Raw genomic sequence first — 22,346 nt, 5'->3', positions numbered from 1 at the left:
TCCAGCTGTTGTTTGTATTGCATGTCATGACAAACTTATTAATGCAGATAAAATTTCCTTTAGTACTGTTACATTACCTGTTGCTGTTCCGTCAACATCTAATTTTCAGAGTGTTCCTGATAAACATAAGAGATTTTATTTTTTAAATCCATTAAGAAGGCTATGTCTGTTATTTCTCCTTCTAGTTTACATAAAAGTCTTTTAAAACTTCTCTTTTTTCAGATGAATTTTTAAATGAACATCATCATTCTGATACTGATAATGGTTCTTCTGGTTCAGAGGTTTCTGTCTCAGAGGTTGATGCTGATAAATCTTTGTATTTGTTCAAGATGGAATTTATTCGTTCTTTATTTAAAGAAGTATTAATTGCATTAGAAATAGAGGATTCTGGTCCTCTTGATTCTAAATCTAAACGTTTAAATAAGGTTTTTAAATCTCCTGTAGTTATTCCAGAAGTGTTTAATCTCCCTGATGCTATTTCTGAAGTAATTTCCAGGGAATGGAATAATTTGGGTAATTATTTTACTCCTTCTAAACGTTTAAGCAATTATATCCTGTGCCATCTGACAGATTAGAGTTTTTTTGGGACAAAATCCCTAAGGTTATGGGGCTGTCTCTACTCCTGCTAAATGTGCTACTATTCCTACGGCAGATAGTAATTCATTTAAGGATCCTTTAGATAGGAAAATTGAATCCTTTCTAAGAAAAGCTTACTTATGTTCAGGTAATCTTCTTAGACTTGCTATATTTTTAGCGGATGTTGCTGCAGCTTCAACTTTTTGGTTAGAAGCTTTAGCGCAACAAGTAACAGATCATAATTTTATAGCATTATTATTATTCTATAACATGCTAATAATTTTATTGGTGATACCATCTTTTGATATCATTAGAGTTGATGTCAGGTATATGTCTCTAGCTATTTTAGCTAGAAAAGCTTTATGGATTAAACTTGGAATACTGATATGTCTTCTAAGTCAACTTTGCTTTCCCTTTCTTTCCAGGGTAATAAATTATTATTTCAACTGTTTCTGGAAGGAAGGGAACTTTTTTTCCAAAGGATAAAAAATCTAAGGTAAATTTAGGTCTAATAATCATTTCGTTCCTTTCCTCACAATAAGGAACAAAAGCCTGATCCTTCATTCTCAGGAGCGGTATCAGTTTGGAAACTATTTCCAGTTTTGAATATATCCAAGCCTTTTAGAAAACCTATAGCCAGCTCCTAAGTACCCATGAAGGTGCGGACCTTATTCCAGCTCAGCTGGTATGGGGCAGATTACGTTTTCTTCAAAGAAATTTTGATCAATTCCGTTCTCAATTTCTGGTTTCAGAACATTGTTTCAGAAAGGTACAGAATTGGCTTCAGTTAAGGCCTCCTGCTAAGAGATTTTTTTTTTTTTTTTTTTTTTTTTTTTTCTTTCCCGTGTCCCAGTTAACACAGCAAAGGCTCAGCATTTCTGAAATGTGTTTCAGATCTAGAGTTGGCTGGAGTAATTATGCCAGTTCCAGTTCTGGAACAGGGGCTGGGGTTTTATTTTATCTCTTCATTGTACCAAAGAAGGTCAATTCCTTCAGACCAGTTCCGGATCTATCAATATTGAATCGTTATGTAAGGATACCAACATTCAAGATGGTTACTGTAGTACTGTCCTGCCTTTTGTTTAGCAAGGGCATTATATGTCTACAATAGATTTACAGGATGTGTATCTACATATTCCGATTCATCCAGATCACTTTTAGTGTCTGAGATTCTCTTTTTAGACAAGCATTACCAGTTTTGTGGCTCTACCGTTTGGCCTAGCCTCAGTTCCAAGAATTTTTTTCAAAGGTTCTCGGTGCCCTTCTTTCTGTAATCAGAGAACAGGGTTTTTTGGTATTTCCTTATTGGACAATATCTGGGTACTTGCTCAGTCTTCTCATTTTCGAAGAATCTCATACGAATCGACTTGTGTTGTTTCTTCAAGTTCATGGTTGGAGGATCAATTTACCAATCAGTTCATTGATTCCTCAGACAAGTGTAACCTTTTTAGGTTTCTAGAATAGATTCAGTGTCTATGACTCTGTCCTTGTCAGACAAGAGAAGTTTAACATTGATATCAGCTTGTCAAAACCTTCAGTCACAATCATTCCCTTTGGTAGCCTTATGCATGGAAATTTTAGGTCTTAGGACTGCCGCATCAGATGCGATCTCCTTTGCTCGTTTTCACATGCGACCTCTTCAGCTCTGTATGCTGAACCAATGGTGCAGGGATTACTCAAAGATATCTCAATTAATATCTTTAAACCGATTATACGACACTCTCTGACATGGTGGGCAGATCACCATCGTTTAGTTCAGGGGGCTTCTTTGTTCTTCCGACCTGGACTATAATCTCAACAGATGCAAGTCTTACAGGTTGGGGAGCTGTGTGGGGGTATCTGTCGGCACAAGGGGTTTGGGAATCTCAGGAGGTGAGATTTCCGATCAATATTTTGGAACTCCGTGCAATTTCAGAGCTCTTCAGTCTTGGCCTCTTCTGAAGAGAGAGTTGTTCATTTGTTTTCAGATAGACAATGTCACAACTGTGGCATACATCAATCATCAAGGAGGGACTCACAGTCCTCTGGCTATGAAAGAAGTATCTCGAATTTTGGTTTGGGCGGAATCCAGCTCCTGTCTAATCTCTGCGGTTCATATCCCAGGTATGGACAATTGGAAAGCGGATTATCTCAGTCGCCAAACGTTGCACCTGGGCGAATGGTCTTCACCCAGAGGTATTTCCTCAGATTGTTCAAATGTGGGAACTCTCAGAAATAGATCTGATGGCTTCTCATCTAAACAAGAAACTTCCCTGGTATCTGTCCGGATCCAGGGATCCTCGGGCGGAGGCAGTGGATGCATTATCTCTTCCTTACAAGTGTCATCCTGCCTATATCTTTCCGCCTCTAGTTCTTCTTCCAAGGGTATTCTCTAATATTCTAAAGGAATGCTCGTTTGTCCTGCTGGTAGCTCCAGCATGGCCTCACAGGTTTTGGTATGCGGATCTTGTCCGGATGGCCTCTTGCCAGCTGTGGACTCTTCCGTTAAGACCAGTCTTTCTGTCTCAAGGTTCTTTTTTCCATCAGGATCTCAAAACCTTAATTTTAAGGTGTGGAGTTTGAACGCTTGATTCTTGGTCAAAGAGGTTTCTCTGACTCTGTGATTGATACTATGTGACAGGCTCGTAAATCTGTATCTAGAGAGATATATTATAGAGTCTGGAAGACTTATATTTCTTCAGGATGGTTTAGATAAAGGTTTGTCCGCAAGTTTCTTGAAAGACAAATCTCTGCTCTTTCTGTTCTTTTTCACAGAAGGATTGCTAATCTTCCTGATATTCATTGTTTTGTACAAGCTTTGGTTCGTATAAAACCTGTCATTAAGTCAATTTCTCCTCCTTGGAGTTTGAATTTGGTTCTGGGGGCTCTTCAAGCTTCTCCTTTTGAACCCATGCATTCTTTGGTCGTTATATTACTTTCTTGGAAAGTTTTGTTTCTTTTGGCCATCTCTTCTGCCAGAAGAGTCTCTGAATTATCTACTCTTTTTTGTGAGTCTCCTTTTCTGATTTTGCATCAGGATAAGGCGGTGCTGCGAACTTCTTTTGAATTTTTTACCTAAGGTTGTGAATTCTAACAACATTAGTAGAGAAATTGTGGTTCCTTCATTATGTCCTAATCCTATGAATTCTAAGGAGAAATCATTGCATTCTTTGGATGCTGTTAGAGCTTTGTAATATTATGTTGAAGCTACTAAGTCTTTCCGAAAGACTTCTAGTCTATTTGTCATCTTTTCCGGTTCTAGAAAAGACCAGAAAGCTTCTGCCATTTCTTTGGCATCTTGGTTGAAATCTTTATTTCATCATGCCTATGTTGAGTCGGGTAACACTCCGCCTCAAAGGATTACAGCTCATTCTACTAGGTCAGTTTCTACTTCCTGGGCGTTTAAGAATGAAGCTTCGGTTGATCAGATTTGCAAAACAGCAACTTGGTCCTCTTTGCATACTTTTACTAAATTCTACCATTTTGATGTGTTTTCTTCTTCTGAAGCAGTTTTTGGTAGAAACGTACTTCAGGCAGTGGTTTCAGTTTGAATCTTCTGCTTATGTTTTTTCATTAAAATTTTATTCTGGGTGTGGATTATTTTCAGCAGGAATTGGCTGTCTTTATTTTATCCCTCCCTCTCTAGTGACTCTTGTGTGGAAAGATCCACATCTTGGGTAATCATTATCCCATACGTCACTAGCTCATGGACTCTTGCTAATTACATGAAAGAAAACATAATTTATGTAAGAACTTACCTGATAAATTCATTTCTTTCATATTAGCAAGAGTCCATGAGGCCCGCCCTTTTTTGTGGTGGTTTTGATTTTTTTGTATAAAGCACAATTATTCCAATTCCTTATTTTATATGCTTTCGCACTTTTTTCTTATCACCCCACTTCTTGGCTATTCGTTAAACTGAATTGTGGGTGTGGTGAGGGGTGTATTTATAGGCATTTTAAGGTTTGGGAAACTTTGCCCCTCCTGGTAGGAATGTATATCCCATACGTCACTAGCTCATGGACTCTTGCTAATATGAAAGAAATGAATTTATCAGGTAAGTTCTTACATAAATTATGTTTTTTTATCTTGACTCATAACTTACTTAGATCCCTTCTCTCTCTCTGGGATGGATGCAATGCTAGAATTTTACAAATGAAATAAGACAAAATATCATATTGAATATGAGTATAAAATATATAAAATTAAAATATCAGGGAAATGTACACATTTTGTGAGCCAATGGTCTTTTTACGTGTCTCTCTTCTTATTGTTAGTAGTTTAATTAGCTCTTTGTCTGCTCGTTACAGACATCCTCCACTTGTTCTTACCTCTATCTTACATCTTACAGGCAGGCATGGGATCTAGCAGTTGACATTTGCCTTTCTCAGTTGCCTACAATCATTGAAGAAGGCACAGCATTCCGGGTGAGCATAAAGCAGAAAAGTGTATGTATACATTTTGGGGGTGATTTTGTATGTTTACAGTTATGAATAAGCAAGGGGAGTGTTAACTTGAATTGCTTTGCAAACTATAGCTCAGGTTTATGGAATTGCCTGCTTGTCTCTATGCTCTATCCACACAGCACAGCCCCTTCTTTGCTGAGCAGTTGACTGCATTCCAAGTCTGGCTGACCATGGGAGTGGAGAACAGAAATCCTCCGGAACAGCTACCGATTGTCCTGCAGGTAATAGAGAGCTCATTGCGCTTTTTTTTTGTGTCCTTCCTGGTGCCACTTTGCTAGTGTTTCATATCCCTTTTATCTTATTCAAGCCATGTCTAAACAATCTCTTTAAATGTCTCTTTAGGAACTGTGACTTTCAAGTTTGTAAGATGTCCAACTTTTTCCCATTCCTGGGTTTCTTTTGTTTCAACCTAAAGAACTAATGCCTCTTTTCTCCAACATAGGTGTGTCCGGTCCACGGCGTCATCCTTACTTGTGGGATATTCTCTTCCCCAACAGGAAATGGCAAAGAGCCCAGCAAAGCTGGTCACATGATCCCTCCTAGGCTCCGCCTACCCCAGTCATTCTCTTTGCCGTTGTACAGGCAACATCTCCACGGAGATGGCTTAGAGTTTTTTAGTGTTTAACTGTAGTTTTTATTATTCAATCAAGAGTTTGTTATTTTAAAATAGTGCTGGTATGTACTATTTACTCAGAAACAGAAAAGAGATGAAGATTTCTGTTTGTATGAGGAAAATGATTTTAGCAACCGTCACTAAAATCCATGGCTGTTCCACACAGGACTGTTGAGAGCAATTAACTTCAGTTGGGGGAACAGTGAGCAGTCTCTTGCTGCTTGAGGTATGACACATTCTAACAAGACGATGTAATGCTGGAAGCTGTCATTTTCCCTATGGGATCCGGTAAGCCATGTTTATTACGATTGTAAATAAGGGCTTCAAAAAGGGCTTATTAAGACTGTAGACTTTTTCTGGGCTAAATCGATTCATTATTAACACATATTTAGCCTTGAGGAATCATTTTATCTGGGTATTTTGATATAATAATATCGGCAGGCACTGTTTTAGACACCTTATTCTTTAGGGGCTTTCCCAAAGCATAGGCAGAGCCTCATTTTCGCGCCGGTGTTGCGCACTTGTTTTTGAGAGGCATGGCATGCAGTCGCATGTGAGAGGAGCTCTCATACTTAGAAAAGACTTTCTGAAGGCGTCATTTGGTATCGTATTCCCCTTGGGGCTTGGTTGGGTCTCAGCAAAGCAGATACCAGGGACTGTAAAGGGGTTAAAGTTCAAAACGGCTCCGGTTCCGTTATTTTAAGGGTTAAAGCTTCCAAATTTGGTGTGCAATACTTTTAAGGCTTTAAGACACTGTGGTGAAAATTTGGTGAATTTTGAACAATTCCTTCATGTTTTTTCGCAATTGCAGTAATAAAGTGTGTTCAGTTTAAAATTTAAAGTGACAGTAACGGTTTTATTTTAAAACGTTTTTTGTACTTTGTTATCAAGTTTATGCCTGTTTAACATGTCTGAACTACCAGATAGACTGTGTTCTGAATGTGGGGAAGTCAGAATTCCTATTCATTTAAATAAATGTGATTTATGTGACAATGACAATGATGCCCAAGATGATTCCTCAAGTGAGGGGAGTAAGCATGGTACTGCATCATTCCCTCCTTCGTCTACACGAGTCTTGCCCACTCAGGAGGCCCCTAGTACATCTAGCGCGCCAATACTCCTTACTATGCAACAATTAACGGCTGTAATGGATAATTCTGTCAAAAACATTTTAGCCAAAATGAACACTTATCAGCGTAAGCGCGACTGCTCTGTTTTAGATACTGAAGAGCATGACGACGCTGATAATAATATTTCTGAAGGGCCCCTAACCCAGTCTGATGGGGCCAGGGAGGTTTTCTCTGAGGGAGAAATTACTGATTCAGGGAACATTTCTCAACAAGCTGAACCTGATGTGATTGCATTTAAATTTAAGTTGGAACATCTCCGCATTCTGCTTAAGGAGGTATTATCCACTCTGGATGATTGTGACAAGTTGGTCATCCCAGAGAAACTATGTAAAATGGACAAGTTCCTAGAGGTGCCGGGGCTCCCAGAAGCTTTTCCTATACCCAAGCGGGTGGCGGACATTGTTCATAAAGAATGGGAAAGGCCCGGTATTCCTTTCGTCCCTCCCCCCATATTTAAAAAATTGTTTCCTATGGTCGACCCCAGAAAGGACTTATGGCAGACAGTCCCCAAGGTCGAGGGAGCGGTTTCCACTTTAAACAAACGCACCACTATACCCATAGAGGATAGTTGTGCTTTCAAAGATCCTATGGAAAAAAAATTAGAAGGTTTGCTTAAAAAGATGTTTGTTCAGCAGGGTTACCTTCTACAACCAATTTCATGCATTGTCCCTGTCGCTACAGCCGCATGTTTCTGGTTCGATGAGCTGATAAAGGCGGTCGATAGTGATTCTCCTCCTTATGAGGAGATTATGGACAGAATCAATGCTCTCAAATTGGCTAATTCTTTCACTCTAGACGCCACTTTGCAATTGGCTAGGTTAGCGGCTAAGAATTCTGGGTTTGCTATTGTGGCGCGCAGAGCGCTTTGGTTGAAATCTTGGTCGGCTGATGCGTCTTCCAAGAACAAGCTACTTAACATTCCTTTCAAGGGGAAAACGCTGTTTGGCCCTGACTTGAAAGAGATTATCTCTGATATCACTGGGGGTAAGGGCCACGCCCTTCCTCAGGATCGGCCTTTCAAGGCAAAAAATAAACCTAATTTTCGTCCCTTTCGTAGAAACGGACCAGCCCAAAGTGCTACGTCCTCTAAGCAAGAGGGTAATACTTCTCAAGCCAAGCCAGCTTGGAGACCAATGCAAGGCTGGAACAAGGGTAAGCAGGCCAAGAAACCTGCCACTGCTACCAAGACAGCATGAAATGTTGGCCCCCGATCCGGGACCGGATCTGGTGGGGGGCAGACTCTCTCTCTTCACTCAGGCTTGGGCAAGAGATGTTCTGGATCCTTGGGCGCTAGAAATAGTCTCCCAAGGTTATCTTCTGGAATTCAAGGGACTTCCCCCAAGGGGGAGGTTCCACAGGTCTCAGTTGTCTTCAGACCACATAAAAAGACAGGCATTCTTACATTGTGTAGAAGACCTGTTAAAAATGGGAGTGATTCATCCTGTTCCATTAAGAGAACAAGGGATGGGGTTCTACTCCAATCTGTTCATAGTTCCCAAAAAAGAGGGAACGTTCAGACCAATCTTAGATCTCAAGATCTTAAACAAGTTTCTCAAGGTTCCATCGTTCAAGATGGAAACCATTCGAACTATTCTTCCTTCCATCCAGGAAGGTCAATTCATGACCACGGTGGATTTAAAGGATGCGTATCTACATATTCCTATCCACAAGGAACATCATCGGTTCCTGAGGTTCGCATTCCTGGACAAACATTACCAGTTCGTGGCGCTTCCTTTCGGATTAGCCACTGCTCCAAGGATTTTCACAAAGGTACTAGGGTCCCTTCTAGCTGTGCTAAGACCAAGGGGCATTGCTGTAGTACCTTACTTGGACGACATTCTGATTCAAGCGTCGTCCCTTCCTCAAGCAAAGGCTCACACGGACATTGTCCTGGCCTTTCTCAGATCTCACGGATGGAAAGTGAACGTGGAAAAGAGTTCTCTATCTCCGTCAACAAGGGTTCCCTCCTTGGGAACAATAATAGACTCCTTAGAAATGAGGATTTTTCTGACAGAGGCCAGAAAAACAAAACTTCTAGACTCTTGTCGGATACTTCATTCCGTTCCTCTTCCTTCCATAGCTCAGTGCATGGAAGTGATCGGGTTGATGGTAGCGGCAATGGACATAGTTCCTTTTGCGCGCATTCATCTAAGACCATTACAACTGTGCATGCTCAGTCAGTGGAATGGGGACTATACAGACTTGTCTCCAAAGATACAAGTAAATCAGAGGACCAGAGACTCACTCCGTTGGTGGCTGTCCCTGGACAACCTGTCACGAGGGATGACATTCCGCAGACCAGAGTGGGTCATTGTCACGACCGACGCCAGTCTGATGGGCTGGGGCGCGGTCTGGGGATCCCTGAAAGCTCAGGGTCTTTGGTCTCGGGAAGATCTCTGTTACCGATAAATATTCTGTAACTGAGAGCGATATTCAATGCTCTCAAGGCTTGGCCTCAGCTAGCGAGGGCCAAGTTCATACGGTTTCAATCAGACAACATGACAACTGTTGCGTACATCAACCATCAGGGGGGAACAAGGAGTTCCCTGGCGATGGAAGAAGTGACCACAATCATTCTATGGGCGGAGTCTCACTCCTGCCACCTGTCTGCTATCCACATCCCAGGAGTGGAAAATTGGGAAGCGGATTTTCTGAGTCGTCAGACATTGCATCCGGGGGAGTGGGAACTCCACCCGGAAATCTTTGCCCAAGTCACTCAGCTGTGGGGCATTCCAGACATGGATCTGATGGCCTCTCGTCAGAACTTCAAAGTTCCTTGCTACGGGTCCAGATCCAGGGATCCCAAGGCGGCTCTAGTGGATGCACTAGTAGCACCTTGGACCTTCAAACTAGCTTATGTGTTCCCGCCGTTTCCTCTCATCCCCAGGCTGGTAGCCAGGATCAATCAGGAGAGGGCGTCGGTGATCTTGATAGCTCCTGCGTGGCCACGCAGGACTTGGTATGCAGATCTGGTGAATATGTCATCGGCTCCACCTTGGAAGCTACCTTTGAGACGAGACCTTCTTGTTCAGGGTCCGTTCGAACATCCGAATCTGGTTTCACTCCAGCTGACTGCTTGGAGATTGAACGCTTGATCTTATCGAAGCGAGGGTTCTCAGATTCCGTTATCGATACTCTTGTTCAGGCCAGAAAGCCTGTAACTAGAAAGATTTACCACAAAATTTGGAAAAAATATATCTGTTGGTGTGAATCTAAAGGATTCCCTTGGGACAAGGTTAAGATTCCTAGGATTCTATCCTTCCTTCAAGAAGGATTGGAAAAAGGATTATCTGCAAGTTCCCTGAAGGGACAGATTTCTGCCTTGTCTGTGTTACTTCACAAAAAGCTGGCCGCTGTGCCAGATGTTCAAGCCTTTGTTCAGGCTCTGGTTAGAATTAAGCCTGTTTACAAACCTTTGACTCCTCCTTGGAGTCTCAATTTAGTTCTTTCAGTTCTTCAGGGGGTTCCGTTTGAACCCTTGCATTTCGTTGATATTAAGTTTAGTTGCAATTTCTTCTGCTAGAAGAGTTTCAGAATTATCTGCTCTGCAGTGTTCTCCTCCTTATCTGGTGTTCCATGCAGATAAGGTGGTTTTACGTACTAAACCTGGTTTTCTTCCAAAAGTTGTTTCTAACAAAAACATTAACCAGGAGATTATCGTACCTTCTCTGTGTCCGAAACCAGTTTCAAAGAAGGAACGTTTGTTGCACAATTTGGATGTTGTTCGCGCTCTAAAATTCTATTTAGATGCTACAAAGGATTTTAGACAAACATCTTCCTTGTTTGTTGTTTATTCCGGTAAAAGGAGAGGTCAAAAAGCAACTTCTACCTCTCTCTCTTTTTGGATTAAAAGCATCATCAGATTGGCTTACGAGACTGCCGGACGGCAGCCTCCCGAAAGAATCACAGCTCATTCCACTAGGGCTGTGGCTTCCACATGGGCCTTCAAGAACGAGGCTTCTGTTGATCAGATATGTAGGGCAGCGACTTGGTCTTCACTGCACACTTTTACCAAATTTTACAAGTTTGATACTTTTGCTTCTTCTGAGGCTATTTTTGGGAGAAAGGTTTTGCAAGCCGTGGTGCCTTCCATTTAGGTGACCTGATTTGCTCCCTCCCTTCATCCGTGTCCTAAAGCTTTGGTATTGGTTCCCACAAGTAAGGATGACGCCGTGGACCGGACACACCTATGTTGGAGAAAACAGAATTTATGTTTACCTGATAAATTACTTTCTCCAACGGTGTGTCCGGTCCACGGCCCGCCCTGGTTTTTTTAATCAGGTCTGATAATTTATTTTCTTTAACTACAGTCACCACGGTACCATATGGTTTCTCCTATGCAAATATTCCTCCTTAACGTCGGTCGAATGACTGGGGTAGGCGGAGCCTAGGAGGGATCATGTGACCAGCTTTGCTGGGCTCTTTGCCATTTCCTGTTGGGGAAGAGAATATCCCACAAGTAAGGATGACGCCGTGGACCGGACACACCGTTGGAGAAAGTAATTTATCAGGTAAACATAAATTCTGTTTTATTGTGGTATTAGGTGTTCTTGGCCCTTTGTCACTTGCAGAGTTAGGGATTTTTAATTTATTTTTTGCTCCTACATGTCCTATGTATTGAAGTTTTAGTATATACTAATCTAGAACCTTTATACTAGGCCTTCTCTAGAGTGAGAGAAAATTAGATTGATTTATTTATTTATTTATTTTTATTTTTTCAGCCCGCTTTATATCGCCGGCTGTCAAAAATTTTTAAATTTAGGTCTCTGTGAGGAGACCCACCTTTTATTATTAACCCACCTGGGTTTTGCTTGATCTCCCAGAAATATCTCAAAGGGCTTTAAATATCCTCTTTCTTCTTTCATCTACAGTAAGGTCTTGGTTTAGTTATATTCAATCTGGAACTGGAATATGCAGGTTCTGAAGACCCCTTGAATACTTTTAGGGGGATTACTCCAAGAAGACCATATATCTTACTAACATTTAAATCTCATCACGTTGCCTAATTGGTAAATAAGAAACCGTTTCTCAGTGTTCGATGAGTAAATTAAAAGGACAGCTCTTTGTCTGTTGAGTTAAATATTATAATTGGAATCCGTTTAATTCTTGAATCAAATGCTCCTTCTTATCAGGTCTATTAACTCAAACAAGTGCTGAGAACAATTTTAAATAAAGAGATACAGAAATATTACAGGGAACAACAATTATTTGAGAATACAATGTAGCTTAGATGTTAAGGAGATGTTGGGATGTACAGATACTTAAAGATTTTATATACTTTTTTTTTTTCTTTGTATTCTTTTATTTATTTATTTTTTAAAATACTGCACATACCTATTAATTCCCTTCATCCTTTTCAATAGTATGTTCCCTTTCCACATTATTGCATCCTCATATTTGTCTGCCTTGTTTTCAGGTGCTGTTAAGTCAAGTTCATCGCCTTAGAGCCTTGGACCTCCTGGGAAGATTCCTGGACTTGGGCCCCTGGGCTGTGAGTCTGGTGCGTACTATACAAACATGTCAAATATATTGACTTGAAGATGCCTTGCATATGAAATTTTCCCACTTGTGTCTATGTATGGGTTTAGCTTGGTTTTCCTGTAACAATGCAGTAGAAAACACTGTAATATAAAGAGTTACCAAGTGAAGTATTTATATTGTGTTTTGATGTTAGCCCTACAAGTAAGTCTTGGATAGAGACCCAGTCTGTACGGACAGTCAACGTTTTCTTCCAGTTTAGATTTTTTTTTCCCCACAGACTCAGTATTCTTAAACGTGGAGTTAGGTAGAAACTTCCCAGCAGTCGTAAGGACACATCAGTACTAAACATGGCCACAGCCACCACAGAACTTCATACAGCTTGCACTGAAAGGCATGGTGCACAACACAGACCCTCTACCTGTATGATTTAGCATTGCTGAGCATAAGTGGAGAAAAGTACACTCTTATTCTGAGTTCTTCTACTATAACTTTTTACTACTCGGTACATAAATCTCAACCTTTCAAAACATAGCTATATTATTTTTTCTTCCAATTCTCTCTTCTGCCCTCCTGCAACTACTCCTCACACTAGAACTAATATCTTTCCATGTCACACCCTAATACCTATGCCTCCTGTCTCCATTTTAATACATGCCACAGCTTTTTAAATGCCACCTAGGGTGAGATGTGAAACCTCATATACTCCTCTTAATTTGCAACCTGTCCCTTTGACCAAACTATTATTTCTGTTTCTCTTCCAGCCTTAAAGGGACAGTAAAGTAAAAAAAAATTTAAACAACTTTCCAATTTACTTTTATTACCAATTTTGTTTTGTTCTCATGGTATTCTTAGTTGAAAGTTAAATCTTGGAGGTTCATGTGCTAATTTCTTAGACCTTGAAAACTGCCTCTAATCTGAAAGCATTTTGACAGTTTTTCACCACTAGAGGGCATTAGTTCATGTGTTTCATATAGATAACATTGAGCTCAGGCACGTGAAGCTCCTAGGAGTCAGCACTGATTGGCTAAAAATGCAAGTCTGTCAAAAGAACTGAAATAAGGGGGCAGTTTGCAGAGGCATAGATACAAGGTTATCACAGAGGTAAAAAGTGTATTTCTATAACAGTGTTGGTTATGCAAAATTGGGGAATGGGTAATAAAGGGATTATCTACCTTTTTAAACAACAAAAATTCCGGTGTTTACTGTCCCTTTAACTAATCTTTTCAATTTATCTTTTACCACTGACACATTATCTTTTTAAAACATACAAATGTCACCTAAAAAGCAAACTCTATATCCAAATCCAAGCTCTAACTATCACCTGCTATTCCTTCTACCTTTTGCCTCCAATCTTTACCTCTTAAAAATTATTTTATTCTCTACCACTAATAAGGCTTCTTCTAAAGTCCACAGAATTGGCCCTTACAAAGTTATCTAATCATCTGGTTACTGAAAAAGCAAAAAGTTGCTTCTCCCATTTTATTCTCTCCGCAGCTGTTGACACAGTAGGCCATCACCTCCTTTGCATTCTGTTTGATACATGGGTTATATTCCGTCTGTCCAATTGCTCATACAAAGCCACACTGTAGGAGTAGTTTGAGGCTTTGAGCCCCTTGCTTATCTTCTTCTAAACATCTTTCCATGGAAACTTATTTTTCTCTGTCCACTGCACATCCCAAAGTCACAGTTCTAGTGGAGGACTTTAGTCTCCACATCTCAGGTTCACTGTTTAGTAGTTGAAGTTGACTCGGCCCCCTCCTCCATATCCTTGCCAAAGCCTGCCATGCTCATCTATGTAACATCTCCAGAGTTGGCCTTTTTTATTGTCAAACTTTTGACATTTGTGGCCTACTACTTGGTGCTCTTTATAACTCTCCCCTCTTTTACTAGACTCATTCATCTAACTTTATATTTACCATCAGGCACACATCTCTTTCTGTTCCTACATTAACTTCCCATATATTACAGAATACAATTCAAAATACTTAGCCTAGCCTAAAAAGTTGTACATCTTGTACCCAACTTTATTTCCACAGTTATCTCCCCAAATCATCCTTTTCTATCCACCTATAATCTTTGTCTACCTTCCACTATCATTATTTCCTCCCTCTACTGCCTACAGACGTCTGTCATGTCATATCTTTAATGTGGAAGCACTATACCGCGCTCTTGTCAGGCTCAGGGACCAGTTCTCGAAATCTCTCCACTCAACCAAGATTCAAAAGAGGTGTCATTGCTACAAGCTTCTTCAAGCTTGTACCTTAATAGCTGTGTGTCTTGCAAAGGGGTATACCCTACGCTTCTGTATGCAAGGGGGAGAGACATATATGACAGTGTATTGCTCAATAAAATTAGATGTTTAAGTGTGAAGTACAAGTTATAATTAAAGTATGCTTCAAAATCATATAAATGGTATGTTTTCAAATTTGTATTAAAAGTATGCACCAAAATGCAAATTTAAGTTGACATATATCTCTTATGTAAAGATTTTATGGTTAAAAAAAAGATGTGTTCAATGTGCGGTGTAATTTCAAAATAGAAAGTTAAAGTTTTGAAAATTGAAAGCATACTTTTCTGTCATTAGATGGCAAAAGTCCCACTAGTCATTATGTGTGGAAATTACCCTTCTGGCAAGCTCACCCCAAAATATCCTCAGTCATTTGTTTGCCTTTTTTGAAGGAGTGAGGTGAATACTGAAGTGCCGATTTATTCATCGTTGAGAGGGTTCCCTAAATTATCTAAGACCCATTTCCTCCTCACAGAAGAAGTTACCATCCAGAAAGTTGAAAGATCTTTTCACTGTGGAAAAGTTACAGGGCTCCCAGGTGAAATGTGGATTTGTCCACCAAACCCTTTGTTGTAGAATGCTGTTAGTCATTAAAGATTTTTGGCACCATGCTTACACTGCCTAGGATGGACGTGTCTAGTGGAATCAAGTTGCTGCAGCTGAGGTAAGCACAATGGACAAAGGTGCCAACAAGTATGTAGCACCTTCATAGCCCACTGGCTATTAGTATGAACATGTACACATGTTTCATATTTACCGGGGCATATAATTATACACCATACACATTTTATTTACTTTTTGGCACTTTGAAAATTCATACCAAATGTGGTTATTTTCTCTTTAAGTTCAGCGTATTTAGCTTGCGTGATCTTAGGAGTTACTGCAGTACGGTTCACTGCTTTTTTTTTTGCTTCAGCACAGTAGTGCTGTAATCATCTCAGCGTGTTGGTAGAAGCTTTCATGGCCAGAGGTGGTGAGATACTATAATCATATCAGAGCTTTTTCTCAAATAAGGGTACAAAAGGATTAACACTTTGTTTGCTGTGTTGTTTGTAAGATTGCCTTTACTGTTTTGGTTTTTTTTTTTTTTTTTCAGTGCTCCTTTGACAGTACTGCACAGTGCACAGTCTTTTTATATTTAAACTTTTTGAGTCACCAGCTTCTACTGAGCATGTGCAAGAATTCCCAGAATATGCGTATATGCATTTGTTATTGGCTGAGGGCTGTCACATGGTACATGTATGCATTTGTGATTGGCTGATGGCTGTCACATGGTACAGGGGGAGTGGAAATAGACATTATTTTTAAAATTGTCAGAAAAAAAATCTATTCATTTGAAGTTCATACTAAGTGCTATTGTATTGTCTTGTTATCTTGCATTTGTTGATTATGCAAATCTACTGTGTTGACTGGCCCTTTAATGCCCAAATCCTGGTCTGCTGATTACTAAATGCAGGCTTCTATCCCTTCCCTTTCAGGGTAAAACTTTGTTTGGGCCAGGACTGGATGTTCTTATTGGCACATGCACTGGGGGTGTAAAAAGTCTATATGTAAGCTTAGATCTGTAGGAGGATTTTGTTTCTTTTGACAATCTAAGAATCAGAAAACTTCCTCCTCTGCCCAGAGTTCTGGTAATTCTATATATTTAAAATATGCGTATGTACTTATTCCCATTCTCAGGGATCATGTCAAGTTAATGAGAATTGTTTTCCTAGACAATCATTATCAGTTTTTAGCTGTTCCCTTCTGTCTGGTGATAGACCACATACAACAGAACTCATAGAACCTTGGTAAATAATTTGAGTGCTAAGTTCAAGAAATCTCTGTAGTTTCTTACTTACAAAGTGCTTCCTTACTCCCTAGACTTCAACTCACTAATTTCTTCATCCAGGGGCATGATCTCTGAATCAGGAGGATTTTCACCAGATTGTGCGATGTTGGCGTCTGCCAGAGATAGATCGCATGGCCTCTCGAGTGATTCACAAGCTACCACATTATTGTGCCAGGTCTCGGGACCCTAAGGTGAGTCTGATAGATGCCCTAGTGGTTCCCTGGTCATTCAACCTGGTTATAACATCTTTCCTTCATTTGTATTGCTATCTATGCTGATAGCCATAACCAAGCAGGAACAAGTCTCAGCAATCCTGATTGCTCTGGTATGGCCTCATAGGATTTGGTTTGTGGATATAGTTCAAATGTCCTTGTACCCGCCTTGGATGTTTCCTCTTCGAATGGATCTCCTTTCTCAATGTCCTTTCTTTATCAGGAACTCAAAACTCTGAAATTAATGGTCTGGCAGTTAAATGTTTAGTGTTGTCTCAGAGTTTTTCCAAAAAAAAAAATATTCACACCTTTTGATTCAGACATATTTATCATAAGATTTGGAAAACTTTTTTTGCTTGGTTTCTTTTAAAATTCCAAGAGTTCTTGAGTTCCTGAGAGAGAGTTCAGTAAATGGTTTTTCAGCTACTTCTCTTAGGGGTCAGATTTGTCTCTTTCCATTTTTGCCCCATAAGAGGATTGCTAAAATTCAAGATTTACAGACTTTTGTTCAGGCTTTGTTTGATAAGAATTAAACCATTTATCCGTCCAGTTTCTCCTCCTTGGAATCTAAATTTCGTTTTGAGTGTTCTTCAGATGCCGCCTTTTGAACTTATCCATGGTTTAGACCTTATTCTTTTATCCTCGAAGATTCCTTTTCTTCTGGTGATTTTTGTGCTTTCAGCTTTGTCTTGCAAACCTTCTTTTCTGATTTTTTTTATCAGGGTGTTCTTTGCCCTTTCTTCCTAAGGTGGTATCTACAGATAACCAGGAAATAGTGTTTCTTTCTTTTTGTTCAGCTCCCAAGAACTGAGTAGTGACTTAAAGGATTTCAGACTTTATTTTCTTTTTGATCATTTTTATGGGCTTCGCAAAGGTCAGAAAGCTACAGCTATATTACTTTAGCTGCTTGGCTTAAAGGGCCACTGTAAGTAAATATTTTCTATGCCTATTACTAACTAACTACCCCAAATACGCTTTTTAGCAATAGCATTTCATTAACATATCTCTACTGTATATCAGAAATCTTGTCTGCAAATTTAATTGTTTTCCAAACCCACTCCATGGGTATCCTTTGCTCTGTACCAATCCGTTTACAATACCTAGGTTTCAAAATGGTGCTTTAAACACAAAGTTATTGGTTTAAGTATTTTGAACATGCAGTGCTGAAAATAGTGGGCAGGATAAAGTGACATCATCGGCGAATAAAAGATATAACTTTTAGAACGTTATGAAACTTCGTTTTGGAGAAAATATAGGTCAGTAGGTTTTAATTAATGTTTATTAACTTTAATATGTTAGTTGTTTAGCTTAAAAATTATAACAGAAAGTAATCCTTTAAGGCCTTAATTCATAAGGCTAATATGGTAGTGTATTACTGCTCATTGTACTAGAGCAGTTTCCACTTCTTGGGCCTTTCTAAATGAGGCTTCCATTGATCAGATTTGTAAGGCAAATGTGTTTGCGTCTTCTAAAGCTGCTTTTGGCAGGAAAAAGTCTGTGTGTTGTAGTGCCAGATCCGTAACATACCTACCTTAACTATTTGTCATCATGCCCCCCCATTACATGGAGATCTTGTGGACTTCACTGCTTGGGTATAACTTCACACGTGACGACTCGAGGACTCCCACCATCTGATGAACAAAAACAAAACGTATTATTACACTAGCCCGCCCTTTCTTTTTGTTCAGGTCACGGCAATACTTGTTTTGCACTTCTTTTACCCCACTTTACCTTTCATGCTTTTCTGTTTACTTCATCTATTTGGCTATATGTATGACTGTGGATTCAGGGTATAGGTATTAATTTTAAGCTCTGGTATGTTGGGGTGTATTTTGCCGTCTCCTAGTTGTCAGGAGGGGAGTTCCCACACGCAATAACTTCTCACCATCATGAAAGAAATGCATTTTATCAGGTAAGCATACATTTTTTTTATTCTACTGTAAAATTAGTCTCACAGCCTTCGTGAATGCATTAATCGTGTATGTCTGAAGTGTTCATACAGGTCTCATTTTATTGTCTAAGCAATCTTATACCTGCAGGTCTTGCTATAGTATGTCACCAAATGTAAGCTGACAAGTGTGTCTCAAAATGCACAATATGCATAGAAAAATTTAATGTATGTGAAACTAGGAACAAATGTAAGGTAACGTACAGTGAAAACAGCACAATTGGATTTGTAATTGCTTAAACAGATTATCATGCTGGGTGCTCCGTTTTACATTGTCTGCAGCCTGATGATTTCCACACTTTAGTGAATCTGATAGTGTTTGAAAGCTTCAGTCGCTGTCTGAAAACTCACATGTTCAAAGAGTTTACTTACTCTCCTAAATGTTTATTACTATACCACATTAATATAAATTCAAACTCTTGCACATTCTGTTTCGTTAACCAACTTTAAAAGGATTGTAATGTTACTTTCTCTTGTAAGATGTATCGAGTCCACGGATTCATCCATACTTCTGGGATATTCTCCTTCCTACAGGAAGTGGCAAAGAGAGCACCCACAGCAGAGCTGTCTATATAGCTCCTCCCTTAGCTCCACCCCCAGTCATTCTCTTTGCCTACTCTAAGTACTAAGAAGGGTAAAGTGAGTGTGGTGACAAAAATGTTTGTTTTAATTTTTTCAAGCAAAAGTTTGTTATTTAAAATGGTACCGGTGTGTACTATTTACTCTCTGGCAGAAAAGGGATGAAGATTTCTGCAAGGAGGATGATGATCTTAGCACTTTGTAACTAAGATCCACTGCTGTTCTTACAAGGGCTGAAGAGTACAGGAAAACTTCAGTTGGGGGAACGGTTTGCAGGCTAAACTGCATTGAGGTATGTTCAGTCTATTTTTTTCTAGACAGACTGTGATAATTCTAGAAAAGGCTGGCAATATCCCCATGAGGGAAGGGTAAGCTGTATTCAGACACTTAGTAGGAATCCCAGCTTGCATAAAGGGCTCATTGGTTACTGGTGACACTGATAGGAAAAAACGTTTTTGTTTATTTATAAAAAATGCAAATATAACTTTTTTTGAGGAACTTTAAGGGGTCATTGTGGCTTGTTTAAGGGTTATTAACCCACATGGCTAGTTTAAGAAACACTCTGTTGTGTTTCTTTTAGGCCCCATAACATCGAATGAGGTGGGAGGGGCCTGTTTTCGCGCCTCAGTTGCGCAGTTTCTTTTCCTCAGAGACATCCAGCTGCTTCTCCAGAGGTTCCTACTGTGTTTGAAGGCTGTAAAGAAGTTTTTTTCCCCACAAATCGTTCCTAAAGGGCAGGTAGGCGCCACAGCAGAGCTGTGGCAAGGTGCTGAACTTTTTTTACCAGTTTTTGACGTTTTGTCAATCCGGTTTTTACATTAAGGGGTTAATTGTTTATTTGCATAGCTGTGTAAAGTTACTAAGGCTTTATGATGCTACTGTAAAAATTTCGTTGAGTTTACTGCTTTTTTACACTTTTTTGCAGAGTTTGTGCAGCTTTTTTTCTCTTAAAGGCACAGTACCGTAAGTGTTATTTGCTTTGATTAAAGTGTTTTCCAAGCTTGCTTGTTACATTACTAGCCTGTTTAACATGTCTGACATCAAGGTAAATCCTTGTTCAATGTGTTTAGAAGCCATTGTGGAACCCCTCTTAGAATGTGTCCCACTTGCACTGATATGTCTATAAATTATAAAGAGCATATTTTAGCACTTAAAAATATTGCAATAGATAATTCTCAGACAGAAGGAAATGAGGGTTTAACATCTAGCTCTCCCCAAGTGTCACAACCAGTAACGCCCGCACAAGTGACGCCTAGTACCTCTAGTGCGTCAAATTCATTTACTTTACAAGACATGGCCACAGTTATGAATACAACCCTCACAGAGGTTTTATCCAAACTGCCTGGTTTACAAGGAAAGTGTGACAGCTCTGGGTTAAGAACAAATGCTGAGCCATCTGACGCTTTAATAGCCGTATCCAATATACCCTCACAATGTTCTGAAGTAGGGGTAAGGGACTTGTTATCTGAGGGAGAAATTTCTGATTCAGGAAAGACGCTCCATCAAACAGATTCTGATATGACGGCCTTTAAATTTAAGCTTGAACACCTCCGCTTATTGCTCAGGGAGGTATTAGCGACTCTAGATGATTGTGACCCTATAGTGGTCCCAGAGAAAATGTGTAAAATGGACAAATACTTAGAGGTTCCTGTTTACACTGATGTTTTTCCAGTCCCTAAGAGGATTGTGAATATTGTTACTAAGGAGTGGGATAGATCAGGTATTCCGTTCGCTCCCCCTCCTGTTTTTAAGAAAATGTTTCCCATATCTGACACCATGCGGGACTCGTGGCAGACAGTTCTTAAGGTGGAGGGAGCTATTTCTACTCTAGCTAAGCGTACAACTATACCTATCGAAGACAGTTGTGCTTTTAAAGATCCTATGGATAAAAAATTAGAGGGTCTCCTGAAGAAAATGTTTGTTCATCAAGGTTTTCTTCTCCAACCTATTGCGTGCATTTTTCCTGTAACTACTGCAGCTGCTTTCTGGTTCGAGGCTCTAGCAGAGGCTCTTCAGATGGAGACTCCATTAGAGAATATTATGGACAGAATTAAGGCCCTTAAGTTGGCTAATTCTTTCATTACAGATGCCGCTTTCCAACTGGCTAAATTAACGGCAAAGAATTCATTTTTTGCCATTTTAGCACGCAGGGCGTTATGGCTTAAGTCCTGGTCTGCTGATGTGTCATCAAAATCTAAACTTTTGAACATTCCTTTCAGAGGAAAGACCCTATTCGGGCCTGCACTGAAAGAGATTATTTCAGACATCACTGGAGGGAAAGGCCATGCCCTCCCTCAGGATAGAACAAATAAAATGAGGACCAAACAAAATAATTTTCGTTCCTTTCGGAACTTCAAGGGTGGTCCCGCTTCAGCTTCCCCTGCTGCAAAGCAAGAGGGGAATTTTGCCCAATCCAAGTCAGTCTGGAGACCTAACCAGGCTTGGTACAAGGGTAAACAGGCCAAGAAGCCTGCAGCTGCCTCTAAGACAGCATGAAGGGGTAGCCCCCGATCCGGGACCGGATCTAGTAGGGGGCAGACGCTCTCTCTTCGCTCAGGCTTGGGCAAGAGATATTCACGATCCCTGGGCCTTAGAAATTGTGTCCCAGGGATATCTTCTGGACTTCAAAGACTCTCCCCCAAGGGGGAGATTTCACATTTCTCAATTGTCTGCAAACCAGACAAAGAGAGAGGCGTTCTTACGCTGTGTAGAAGACCTATATACCATGGGAGTAATCCGCCCAGTTCCAAAAGCGGAACAAGGGCTAGGGTTTTACTCAAACCTGTTTGTGGTTCCCAAAAAAGAGGGAACTTTCAGACCAATCTTGGATCTCAAAATTCTAAACAAATTCCTCAGAGTACCTTCATTCAAGATGGAGACTATTCGGACTATTCTACCGTTGATCCAGGAGGGTCAATATATGACTACCGTGGACTTAAAGGATGCGTATCTACACATCCCTATTCACAGAGATCATCATCAATTCCTCAGATTTGCCTTTCTGGACAGGCATCACCAGTTCGTGGCCCTTCCCTTCGGGTTGGCCACGGCTCCCAGAATTTTCACAAAGGTGCTAGGGTCCCTTTTGGCGGTTCTAAGACCGCGGGGCATAGCAGTGGCGCCTTATATAGACGACATCTTGATTCAGGCGTCGACTTTCCAGCTAGCCAAGTCTCACACGGACATCGTGTTGGCTTTTCTGAGATCTCACGGGTGGAAGGTGAACATAAAAAAGAGTTCTCTC

At 40.2% G+C, this 22,346-nt stretch overlaps 1 protein-coding gene across 1 annotated transcript in view; it reads left to right on the top strand.

The window, feature by feature from the left end:
- LOC128644612 (regulatory-associated protein of mTOR) overlaps positions 1-22,346 on the top strand; it is a gene marked incomplete at its 5' end in the record, with an annotated part of 93,403 nt that overhangs the window by 38,074 nt on the left and 32,983 nt on the right. Inside the window, 3 exons of the mRNA XM_053697158.1 lie at positions 4,907-4,982; positions 5,141-5,242; positions 12,181-12,264. Of these exons, the coding sequence (XP_053553133.1) occupies positions 4,907-4,982; positions 5,141-5,242; positions 12,181-12,264 (262 nt within the window). The remainder of the gene's footprint in view (positions 1-4,906; positions 4,983-5,140; positions 5,243-12,180; positions 12,265-22,346) is intronic.

The sequence above is a fragment of the Bombina bombina genome, unplaced genomic scaffold (assembly GCF_027579735.1).
Source record: "Bombina bombina isolate aBomBom1 unplaced genomic scaffold, aBomBom1.pri scaffold_943, whole genome shotgun sequence".
NCBI classification, from domain to species: Eukaryota; Metazoa; Chordata; class Amphibia; order Anura; family Bombinatoridae; genus Bombina; species Bombina bombina.
Note: the sequence above shows the minus strand (reverse complement) of the source record. Positions and strands in the feature narration are given on the sequence as shown.